Source organism: Equus przewalskii, chromosome 17, assembly GCF_037783145.1.
Source record: "Equus przewalskii isolate Varuska chromosome 17, EquPr2, whole genome shotgun sequence".
Lineage (NCBI taxonomy): Eukaryota > Metazoa > Chordata > Mammalia > Perissodactyla > Equidae > Equus > Equus przewalskii.
This window is the reverse complement of record NC_091847.1, coordinates 42,196,085-42,209,384: the sequence shown is the minus strand read 5'-3', so window position 1 is coordinate 42,209,384 and position 13,300 is coordinate 42,196,085. Positions and strand designations below refer to the sequence as shown.

General features: G+C 34.5%; 1 protein-coding gene across 1 annotated transcript in view; it reads left to right on the top strand.

Moving 5' to 3' along the window:
- Window positions 1-13,300, top strand: part of IFIH1 (interferon induced with helicase C domain 1) — a 52,078-nt gene that overhangs the window by 16,865 nt on the left and 21,913 nt on the right. Inside the window, exons 4-5 of the mRNA XM_070581424.1 lie at window positions 7,238-7,342; window positions 12,490-12,710. Coding sequence (XP_070437525.1) covers window positions 7,238-7,342; window positions 12,490-12,710 — 326 coding nt within the window. The remainder of the gene's footprint in view (window positions 1-7,237; window positions 7,343-12,489; window positions 12,711-13,300) is intronic.

Sequence of the window (13,300 nt, the reverse complement as noted above, 5' to 3'; positions counted from 1 at the left end):
TAGAATCTCTAGAAATAAATATCATATAGCACTTCAGACCTTAGTGGGAAAGATAATTGATACAGCAGTGTACAATAATATTATGAGACAATCAGCCTTACTATTACAGGATTGGTTTGAATTAAGATAGCTCTCTTTCACTTCTGTATTTTCTAAATTTAGGTACGTTAATTATTGGGAACTAGAAATACTACTGAGGCAATCCAAAAGGCAAATATTAATTTGAGCTGAGAAAGAGACAGAGAGATGCTACTGCTGCTGCTGCTATTGGTGTTTGTTAAAGGACAACATAGGTTTGTATTTTATTTGAAACCTACCAGGAGCCATCTAGGTCAGTTATATGACTTACAATTACACAATAGTTCTGGAAGGGTTAGTGTTCATATCTCAGGAATGAGGACATAGGTATTTTGGTGGAAAGAAATCTCCCTAGTGTGCAGCTAATATATGCTGGATTTATTTTCATGACATTCTTTTATATCTACAAACCTAAAGCTTTTTTAGCAGGATTTTAACAAAGGTGATGCTTCTAATTTTAATTTGATTATTAGACCTTACCTGCTCTATTTTGGCTGTGAATGAGGACCAGAAGGCAGAGAGTGAGTAGTCAGATTGTCTTACTGCATTGAGAGAACCAGGTACTGAGATATTTTCCTGACTCTCAAAGAGATTATAATTATAATCCAGTTCAAGAAAACACGTTACATACTCTCAAAGAGAAAAAGTAATCTACCTACAGCAAAAGAGAAAGTATTAAAGAATGAGGAGAGAAAACTTGTGAAAGAAAGAAGACTTAGAGACAGCTCACAGAGGAAGAGTATGAGATGTTTTGTCTGAGCCTGGAAGGGCCTGTGTTGGATTGGTAAACAGAAGTGGCAGGCAGCATTTCCGGTTGCATGAACATCATGAACAAAAGCGCAGGTATGAAAAAATTCGAAAGAATTTAGGGTGGGGAATGTGGATAATTGGGAAGGCTATGCATATGTTGGGGGAAGGGATGTATGGGTAATCTCTGTACCTTCAGTGCAATTTTGCTGTGAACCTAAAACTACCCTAAAACTAAAGTCTATAAAAATCAATCCAGTTGTAATAAACAGGGCAAAATTCTATCAGAGGTGTGTTTAGAGGAACAGTTTGATTAGAGGGGAACATTGTGGAGGAAGGTGGTGGGAGAAAAGATTTCTAAGATCAATGAGAGTTAATGGGTTTTTCTAACTATGAGTTTTACAAATGCTTGTCCTAAGGCAAAAAAAAAAAAAAAATGCTCTTAAATGTTTATCGTTCCTTATTTGGACAATTATGAACTACTAACACAATGCATGTGTGATCATCTCAGATGGTGTTTGTGGGAAAGTCCTTAATTAGAGGAATGTATCCAGTGGGGTGCTGGAACAAGAGCCAAATGTGCACATCTCTGCCCGACTCCACTCAGTGACGTCATGCTGGCCACTTGAAATCAACCACGGTGGGAATATTTACACCATAAAAGATGACAAGCACTTTTAAATTGTGGCTTTTTCTCCCCAAAGAGCCGACTGTTGAACATTTACCAGGATACCCTTAAATGTCTTGCTCCCAGTACTTTCCTCAGGTCTTAACTTGAATAGCTCTTCCTGAAGTGTACCTATCAAAGAGGCTTCCAATTCTTCTTCTTCTATCTTGTCATCCCTACACCTTGTTATTGCCAACACCTACTTCCCATGTGGTCATCTGGCGTATCACCCATAAGCGAGGTGATACGCCACTCGAGGACTCTTTGCCTCTGTTACTGGCTGGCAATGAATGAATGGGTCATTCTAGTGAGTATGGGTTATCCCCACAACGCTGGACTTTAATAACTATCTTTCTACTTGAGACTCAAGTCCAAAGGCTAAAGGGCATAGATGTTACAACTGAAGCCAACATCATGGCACACAATTCAAATTTAATTCTGGCTGCAACATTTCAGCAGTATGAATTCTATAAACAGGAGCAGAGGAGCTCCATGGATAGCCATGTGGGCCTGTGGCTCTAGGAGAGTTTTTTCTCTTTGGGGAACTCATTTCCTAGAAGCTTGGATCCAGGAGAGAATATGCAAGGTGGGTGGAGGTGGCTTGTCTCCATTCTGCGGGAACACATGTTCCCTGGCACAGAGAGCAAAATCTGACAGACCAAAATGTGAGCGTGTGTGTGTGCATGCGCATGCACAAATCCATATACATAAAGCTGAAAATAAAAGTCATCTATTTCCTCTCAAAAAAGATTAAGTTATTTCAAAAGAAAGGGAAATTTGTATTATTAGTAGTAAGAAAGTAAGCACACTTAAGAAGCCTATGCACTCTTTGTGTGTGTGCCTACACGTGCACAAGCATTTGAAGTTTTAGGGGTCGTCTTTGACATTCCAGGCTGTGGGGATTATGCAGCTAGAGGGAAGATGGGCATAGCTAAAGAGGTGAAGTTAAAATGCATCACAAGATCAGAGCTAGCATAAACATAAAATTAGCGTGACAAGTGACGTTACACTACTTGCAGACCCTGTAAGCACTGTGTCTCAGGAGAAGGGAATCTGTTGCTGCCCTTCCTCTTTCTCAATATGCACAGAGGCCCTGGCCCCTTGCACTGCTTCCGGCCATAAAGCAAAACCACTTTCCAGCAAAGAGAACGTATGACAACCTGAGGCAAGGCATAAGAAAGGAGAAATATTCTGTGGATGAGAAATGCATCTAGGCTGAAAATACGAGAGACAATACCCAGCAGAAACAGAAGTCAGAACCAATTCCTAACTTACCTAATGAAGCTTAGCTCTTAGGGTGCACAAACAATGTACTTGTCAACTAATTGTTATAATAACATTTTCCAGCAGAGGGCACACTTTACATTGAAATAGATCTAAAAAGGTGTCAACAGAGAGGTTTTCATTTGAATTTTTTTTAACTTCAATATTTTTGGTTTCTAAATGGTTTAAAAATATTTTAAAGTATTTAAGGTTCCAGAAGTTGTTAAATATGAAACTCCTCAGATTCCAGTTAATATTTCTGTCTTATTAGTAAAATATTCAACATGTGATTGCAAAATGAGGCAGTTTTTTTCCATGGTTTATGGACTGGTCTTAGATACTTACTATCACTGTAAGCAAAGCTGTTCTTTTTCGGTGTTATTTACAAAATTATTACAGAAAATCCTATCTTTTAACTGGATGAGTATCATTTTCCTTCATTCCAACAGAGTTTGATATGAATAACTGCTTTTCTTCAACAGCTAGATATTTCCAGCATTTTCTAATCTGTTTCACAGCTAGCTTTGATATTTTCCCTAGAGGAAATAACACCTATATAAAAGTTAACTAAACTTATTATATAACGTAACTCCAATATTCAAAGCCTCTTTAAGCAGCAACTTCACACGAATTTGAGGTTTCACTTCAAGATTCATTTCCTTGATCTAAGAGAATCATTCTTACAATAAATGAGAAAGTAGAAACTACAACCTATATTAAAAAAATTTTTAAAGGTTAAGTCAATTGTTAGCAGTGGCTGAACTCAGATCTGGAGACCGATCTGTTTGACTCCGTAGCACGTGTTCTTTTCACGGCAACCCCCTGCCTCCAGTCGACTCTGTTCTATCTGATCTATTTTAAAATCATAGACACATGACTTTATTCACTTAGGACATAAGTCCAGGTTGACATACTGTGAAAAGCACAAAGAATGAAACAAGGTAATCCTGGATAATCAATTGCAGGAATTCTCGGCTTATAAACTCAATAAGCCGGTTTAATTTGGGCATCATATAAGCACTTTCTTGATCTGGCGTTTTGGTGTGTGTGTAACGTGACTTTTTTAAGTGAATGCAGGAAGAAAATCTCACGGAAGACATTATCAATGTATGGGAGATACAATATATTTTCTTATGTTATTAAAATTATTTCCTTTACTATTTCTGTTTCTATGAAATCAAAAAATATATATATTAAATGTGTAAGGATTTGCTGCCTAGGAAACAAAATTATTTTTGTATTGAGAAACTGGAAAATTATATATCCTTAAAATGACAAAGAAATAGTCCTCTATATGTTCTCTTTCCTTTTCCTAATGATCTCTAGCAGAATTATTGCAATTAATTTTGTCCAAGGGTAGAAGTGTTCCTCTTTTGTGTGCACAAAAAAAGTTTGAATATAAGTGTGTGTGTTTAAATGTAAAGTAAACGAAAGTCTATTGATGAAATCAGAAATGTTAGCAAAATAAAACAATCTCTCAATTTTTTTTCTTGGAAAGATAAGCTGTTTCAAGATTTATAGAAAATTTGACATTACAGTGAAAATGTCTATACGCTTAAAAAAAACCTTTCATTTCACTTAACACTATGGATACAGGATTGTTTGCTTGTTTACAAAACTTCATGCAGGTCAGTAGCCATTCGTGCTGTTGGGTACAAAGCACTGGGATACTGAACTTGAATTCAGAAAATGGGGATGCCCAGCTCTGGCCCATTCTAGCTGTGTGATATGGAGAAACCATTTAACCTCTCTGAGCCTTGGTTTCTCACCTATAAAGTTAAGATAATAATGGGTATCTACTACATAGGATGTTAAGAGCTTAAAATATAATTTGCATTATATCTGTGAAAGCGCTGAGCTCAGTGTCTTTCTGACACATTGCAAATTTATTTGTTGGATCAAAATAATCCTGATAATAAACAATTAATAATGCCCTGTTTTGTGTAGCAACTTTCTTTAATATTCATAACTATTAGTGCACATTACGTTAAATAGCTGCCCCGAACCTTATGTACGTTAGAACAAAGCTTGGGGAAAATCTTGACTTTATATATACATGAAGTAGATTTGAGATTATGGTTCAACTACTGGTGATTAGAAAATAAAGTGAAAATCAAATGTAATCTCCATTTTTATTACACTTGTGGGAAACTTAAAGATACAATGTTAGATTTTAGATAATATTTGTTAGTATTCTTCAGTATTTTTGGTATTGTCTTCAGTTCTCAATTCCACATTTAAAACAACAAATGAAAAGCATGTCAAAATTTACTTTTTTGTCTTCAAAAATCTTGGTCTATATTTCTAGGTCTAGAATTATCCTTCCGATGACATTTTCCCCATCTCATTTTACACCTTGCCTTTTCCTTACAAATCATATTCTCTTTTCATCAGTACATCTGCCCAAAACGCTCTTCTAGTTGACAGCTCTATCCCACACTCACCGCTGAGCTTCTAACAAGGCTTACCTCTGGGAATTGCAAAGTGCCATATTTAAAATCTCTCAGTGAGATATGCAGGTTTTCCCGTGTGATCATAAGGGATTCCTCAAATCTGAGTTTTAGAGCTAATCTACGACAACTGATAAGCACAGTATTTTCACATTAGTGTATTTATGTTGTGCTAATATACTTAAACAGAATGTGTGTCCATTGAGAATTTGTCTACAAATTTCTTATCAGCTTTCTTTTAACTTTTAAGAAAGCTATTTTACATATTTGATTGGCATTGGCTGTAATTCCTTTATATTTCCCAAGCTAAATAGGCTTACCCACGTTGGAAGGGAAATGTCGTGTCACAGGTGCTCAGTGGAATACTAGCCAGCCATAAAAAGGAACAAACTACTGATATAAACAACAACTTGGGTGTATCTCAAATAGGTTATGCTAAGTCAAAGAAGCCAAAAATACAGCCTACATGTTGCATGAATCCATTTATGCGACATTCTGGAAAAGACAAAACTATAGAGACAAAACCAAATCATTGAATGCCAGGGGAAAGCAGGAGGGAATTGACTAAAAGGGGCTTGAGGGGACTTTTGAAGTGATAGAAAAATCTTGATTTTGATGGTGGTTATAAAACTGTATACATTTGTCAAACTCATCAAACTATATCTCTAAAAAGAATGATTTTTATAGTATGTAAATTATACCTCAATATGCCTGACTTAAAAAGTGTAGCTGGTTAAAGAAAGAGAAGATATCTGTAGTTTTAAAGAGTTTTATATTGTCTCTTTTCAGGGAAGTTTCATTGATAACTTACTGTGTGTCTGTTTTTCACCCATTTCTCTTTCCAGCCCTAAATGTGTGACACTCAGACTAATTTTAAAAAGATAAAGGCTACTTTAATATTCTTTATTTAGTGCATTTGGCAGCTTTAGCAAGAAATAATAGTTATCTAACAAGTATAAATATTATTAATTATAAGAAGAACATTATTAAGTGAAACTCTTGCTCTAGTAATACACCAACTACTTGAATTTTATTTTGTTTTCCAATTACCAGCAATTAAGCTAAAGTGCTAAGAGCTTACTGTACTTCATTATTACTTAATGGTTATCAAATGCTATGAGGTAAATTATACTAGTCCCATTTTAAATAAGAGGAATTTAGGCACAGAGCAACATCAATGGCAAATTTCACGAGTCCTTCCGATTCCAACACTGACATTTGTAGCCATCTTTCATTTATTTTTATCAGTTTAGGAGTTGTTCTTATCCTTGAGGATGGGATTTCATTAGTCCTTGGAAAAAAACCGTAAGGAGGGAAGGCTTCCCTTTAGGGAAAGAAGGTTTTCAAAAGAAATTGATACTGGGTACTGAAAACACAAAATCGGGATCCACAAGAGAAGATGTGCCCTTGCTACTCATGTTAATTGTACCTCTTTGATGGAAGCTTAGTTTAATCATAGAGAGGGAAAAAATTGATTTCCAACCTCACGTAAGCTTCTAGTACAATTGCAATGCCAGGCTTTAATGATATTTTTTTGAGCAAATTCTTTTTGATTTTAAGTTATTTTTATCACTGAACTGCTGTTTTCGTAACTAATCAGTAAATCCATATACTTTGTTTTTACCTTGTTAATTCCCTACCATTTTACGTGAAAATAACTCACTGCTTTATATATTATTCTCTTTGTTTAAATGACATTTTCAAGCCTAGGTCTTCTTTTTTTGGACAAAGTTTACATGTAGGGGGACGACAAAAGTCATACATCCTTGCAAATTTGCATTAGCTGTCATGTTGGACGTATGCTACTTTAAGTAGGTATGTGTATTTGATTCACTCCCCGGCAGCTGCTCATCCATAGTGGAGTTTTTAAATGCAGCTTGCCAGAAACTCTTACCTTTTATTCATAATTGTCTGGGTGTGCCTTCCCCACTTGCATTGAACTGTATGTACTGTGTGCTGTAGAGGTGTGCAGTTAAAATACGTTTATTCTCAGAAATATTTTAAAAATATTTTAAAATGTTTTCCTTTGCAGAATCAGACACAAGTTTGGCAGAAGGAAGTGTCAGCTGCTTAGATGAAAGTCTTGGACATAACAGCAACATGGGCAGTGATTCAGGCACCATGGGAAGTGATTCAGGTACTGCCTAACTGTTGTGTAAACCTTAAAAAGTGTGAAATAAGACACCATATAGTGGAAAGCATGGGGGCTGTTCATACCCTCCCTAATGTATTTATGCAATTAAAGCAATTCTTTTCTACAGTTGAAGTAGTTCTGGAACTTTGCCATTCGCTTTCTTTAAAAGTACAACTTACAAAAGTCTTAGAATCGAGCTCTCTAATTTTGATCCAGTACATATCTTTCTGGTCTGACACATGCCATATTCCATAGAATCATGTCGTCTATTTTATTGATGAGATCTGTTTCAATTAATTTGACTGCTTTTAAATTCTGTGTCCAGTTTGGTACATTTATTCCCAAACCCTAATTTTTTATTTATTTTTAAAATACATTTTAAATAAAAAATTAATACTATCAATGAGTATGACTCTAGATAACTGCAGATAACAAAAGTCCTTTTTAAAATGAAGAACTAGAAATGACACATCTAGTTAAGAGTCCCCATTTGTATAAATATCCCTGGCATTGGAGTAGAGTTTGCAAAATATTTCCATCACTAAAGGAGAACTTTACTAGGTGCTTCCAAATTGTTCTCCATGTTAGGTGACTATTCCACCAGCAATAAACAAGAGTGTCTCTTCCCAATCCCCACATTTTGGCAGTACTTCCTGTTATCAGATTTCCTAACTTTTGTCAGTCTGATTGATTTCAAATCTCTTCTTTCTATGTTTTGAATGTGCATTTCCATTATTATTACTGAGCTAAAATGTTAACACCTTTTAAGAATGGGTAATCGGTCCTGGTCCTTGGATGTCTGTTATACACCTGTCTATATTTGTCTGTACGTTTGAAATATTTCATAATGAAAATTAACGGGTTATAAACAAAAAAAATGCTCTGCAACACGGCCAGCCAAGAAGGAGTAAAAAACTGTCCAATTAAGAAACAAATTACTTTATTCTTTATTTGTTCTGTGATTGAGTTGTAGAAAACACTTAAAAAATATTGTTTACTTCAGGTTATCCTGGATTGTCAGAAGAATTATAGAAATTTAGATCTACAACAGACCTAAAGGGGTAAAATAGTTTACATAAAGATGATCATCTGCCCTAAACGCTTTCCAAATTGGAATGTACCACCTCTTTCATTTAAATGTCCTTTTTTCACAATAACACTCCTGAATCCCGTAGAACAAGTTGGTCTGAGGAAACTCAATTCACCAAATGTCAGTCATAACGTTAACTTTAATTAAAAAGGGTTAATTCATTTTCTGTTCAATTTAGTCAGTGTTTATTAAGTTCTTACCATGTGTTTGTTTCTGTTATTGTATTTGTTTTTTCTATGCTTGTTATACAGTCATTAAATTCAATAATTCACATTTTTATTAAATGCTATTGATGCTGGAACTCAAAATGTGCCCTAGCTAATATTTAACATTTTTATGGGCTGCCTTAAGCTTCTGGACCTCATCCTAATTTTTGCTTGTCTAAGTAAAGGCGTTTCAACAATATTCACTCATTCAATAAATATTTAATGCACATCCTCTACGTGCAGGGCATTTTGTCTATTTGGAACTGTTAGCCAATGTAACTATTTACTGATTTTCAGTCCTCAATGTGGCGTGAAAGACGTGATAAATCTAAATGCAACCTACTTTTAAAAAGCAAATACATTTTCAAAGGCAAATACATTTGAAGACACACATTTTCAAAGTGCACCCATTGACGTTCTAGATGGGGTCAGTGCTTAGGAACAAAGAATTACTTTGCATAGTGGGTAGTAAAATTCTTAAATTATAAAATTCTTAAATTCCTTTCCCTCAGGTACATGATATAGGATGAAATAAAAATCAATTCAAGAAAAGGTCTAGCTAAATTGTGAATTGTTAAACATGTATTGAATCACCGAAAAGCGTTACAATGCTTGGGATTGTGTTTTAACCTTTGAGGTTGACATCAAAGGACCCTTATTCCATTTGTCCTTTGTCCATCTTCAAAGGTCACATAGTGAGCCATAAAAATCACGGGCATGACCCAATATCATAACATTATGTTCCTCTGTGGAAGCATAGCGCCTTTGTAAAATATAATTAGTGGTACTTTCAAAGTTTAAATATTCTATTTATACTTTGGAAGGCTTTTTTGTTTTTCTGTTTCTTATTTTCAGAGAGATATACTGCTTCTCACAAAGTGGCAATATTTTTGGCAATACACATTGACCTGATATGTAGAAAGTGTTTTCTTACTATTTTGAAGTAATACCTATTAATATTTGTCCAGCTGGAGTGGTGTATTTTTTCATGATTACATATAGGTAAAGGAATACTTTGTCGATTTCAAACACATGCAGTGACAGACCTTTTCTCTCCAAGAATAACTCAGCTGTCAAAATCAATGTGAGAATGAAATTTGCCACATGGTGTAGTTCCAATAGAATGTTATTATTTAAGCCCTATTTGATTTCAGTTTTTGACCATTTATATGATACAGTGTAAATTTAAGGTTTCAATCAATATTTGTTGTAGAGGAAGAGCACAATGTTATTCAAAACCTGCGCATATTTTAAACATCGTTTTCATTATTGCATTTAATTGATTTTGCTTTTCAAAGAGAGCCAAAAAGAAACAAACAACAAATAAACAAAACCCAAACATTTTTTTTCACAAAGGAAATTGGCTCCTGGCTCATTGACACCAGCCCAGTTCTCTCCTTCTGGTGACAGAGAAGAGAAAATTTTCTTTTCATTGCTTATGTGGATAAATTCTTCCATCCCTATGTCAGAGGATGTGATAAGGCAAGAATCAGGCTGAATATTTAGCACTCACCCAGCTCTTTTTCTTTGGATGCTATTCTCACAATGAATCCAACTTCAATTTTTTCCACATTCACTCCGTGCTTCTCTTATAAACTTGGGGCTACCCATTACATTTCCTAGACTTGACGAGAAAATATGGAAGATAATTTAGCTGTCCATCTAATAGCCAGATATTTTTAGTAGCAGCAGTATAAACCCCTAGACTCTGGAGTCCTTGAGGACAAGGACGTATTCTTGGGAGTGTATGGCATATAGGCACCCAATAAATAGTTACTGCAGAATGAATTAGTGGTACATGACTAATTAAGTGACAGTAAAACATCATGACTTCAGTTATAGAATTAAATTTTGAACACAATAGCCGTTTCAACATTCTAACTCTTCTTAAATAAATATCTAATATGCATGAGTGATATTGATGTTTTACTCGTTTGACTTAGTTTTAGATTTCTGGCAAAGAGACTTAGAAAATTGGTCTAAGCTTTTCTTTTAAATTTTTGTTACCCAAGGATATAGGAGTAAGCATGAAAAGCAAAAGAAGAAAATGATTATTTTTGACAGTACATGCCACTGTTATGAGGAAACCAGAACTTTATTATTGTTTTTTAAATCTATGAGAAATGTACCTTGAGTGAAATTAAAATGAATTTGCTAATAACTTTTAACAAACTTGCTAGATCAAATAGCAATTTAGCAAAAGTAAATTCATGAATCTTGGTGTTAAACACAATTTAAAATACATTTCTTTTGCAAATATTGTGGCTCTTTTGAAAAAATTAGGTGACAAAATCTTCCATATATAGGTGGAATATTAGGATTTTGATAGTCTGTAAAAACCAGTTAAGAGATAAGTAATGATATTCTTAAATAAACTTAAACCTTACATAAATAAAATAGAAGATGAGTTATTATAATTGCTGTAGAGTTCAAAACAAGCATGGAAAGAAAACTTGTAAATGTATATTTTTAAGTGCTGGCAAGCTTCAATGAATTTTTCCTGAAAATCTTATTAAATGAATCAGCAGCTGATCTAATGATAACTTACATGTATTGCATCTCTGTTTACTCATCCATATGGAAGGCAAATTTCCTGCCAGGTTAGTAGATGATTTTTACTGAGTGGGTATTTGGTGTGAATTTTCCTACCTGTTCAGATAGTACTATCACAACAAGTTAAAACCCAATTAAATAGAGTCATCCAGTTGCTAAAATGGAACCATCAGCAACTTTTTTGAAGTTAATGGCATTATGTTAGTTTAGTTTTATTGCAATCATTGATAAGGGAAAGAACACTTACTTCATGTGTAGAGAAATACTGATAAGTGCTGTCATTTCATTTTTTCTTATGATTACGTAAAGCTTTTAAATTGTTACAATATTTATTTTACTGCATTCCACATGATAAGTTATAAAAGTAATGTATGTTAGTACTTACTTTGTCAGTATTTCAAATTTATAAATTTATGTTAATTGGAAATATTTTTAATATATTGTGCTTTGAGTTTCAGGAAAATAAGAATATGTGGAGGCATACATATAAGGAAGTGATAAAAATCACAATTCAAAACTAAATTGCAAAATTAGTCACAATTCAGTTTAAACCAACAAAACTGTTTTTCATCTTTCAATGAAAACCTACTAGTTAAAGGCTGGCATGGGAGAAGTTTTTCCCCTCTCCCTAAATGTTGCTTCTGTTTAATCTGTTTTCCTCAAATGGCAAAAGTGGGATTTTGGGGGTCATTTTTCTATTTAAGATAGACAGAGAGACAGACAGATAGATATGCTTTTTGGTATTTGGTTGTCAGATAAAGTTTTTCAATTGAAGGAAAGTAGCATCAGCTATAATATCTTTGCAATAAAATGTAAGGGGGAATATGGAACAAGAAGGACTAATGATTCTTGCTTTCACAGTTCCTCTTGATTTGTAGGTGGAAGGGCTGAGAGAAAGAGGTAGGGCATAATGGCTCAACAAAGAAATGCAGTGTCTGATGTGTTCAGAACCATTGACTGCAAATCCTGCATCACAGCCATTTCTGTGATTTCCCCTTGGCTTTGCCCACTCTGTGAAGACTCCCCCATGTTGCCCCCTCCCAGTCTTCTACCCTGTTAATTCACTCCTTCTGCACCCTTACGCCCCAGGCCACTTCCATGATAGACCAACTGGGCTGTATCCTGCAAATGCAAACAGAGAGCTGACACACTTTGGGTGCAGAAAATAGAAAATGGATTGGTTTGGACCACACGTGAAAAGTAATTTAAACCACAAGAGGCTTATGTAGAGTTTCAGGCTTTCTAGTCTCAGTTACGTTGTTGTCCATTCCCTTACTTTTCTTCCTTTTAACTTCCTTCAGATGAAGAGAATGTGGCAGAAAGAGCATCCCCTGAGCCAGAACTGCATCTCAGGCCTTACCAAATGGAAGTTGCCCAACCAGCCTTGGAGGGGAAGAACGTCATTATATGCCTCCCCACAGGGAGCGGGAAAACCAGGGTGGCTGTTTACGTTACCAAGGATCACTTGGACAAGAAGAAAGAAACATCCGAACCTGGAAAAGTTATAGTCCTTGTCAATAAGGTATTCAAAAGGCGCATCATATAATGCTATTTTCATTTTAGCATTCTGAAGCTTTTGTATAATGACATTTGGAGCAATGGATCACACAGATTTAGTTTAATTAGAAGTAATGTCAAAATAAGTAATTTATTTTATTTTAAATCTTTGCTTTTCCAGTTATATGTAATATCTAAGTTATTAGCCTTTAAAGCAAATTTTTCCATAAAACCAAAACATTAAATCAAACAACTGTAACTTAGGTATAAAGAGTATATTTACCCAGATATTCTTTAAGGTTAACTGCTACTAATTTAAGTTATCATTGCTTGTAAACATAAATGATTTCAAAATATCACTGGAATCTAGGATCAAATATTGTCAGAGTATCTTTAACCATTGACCTGTAGTCAAAGGTGGCAAATATTCTTTATCTAGAATATATATAGTTTGATTTGAAGATAAAGAGAAAATTAAGTGAATATTTGGCTGATCTATATCTAGTTAAATAGAAAAATAGATAACTAACTTTCAAGATTACATATATCAGTATATATAATATATATATATCGTAAAGATATATGTATCAGTTACATTAAATGCAACTATGTTTT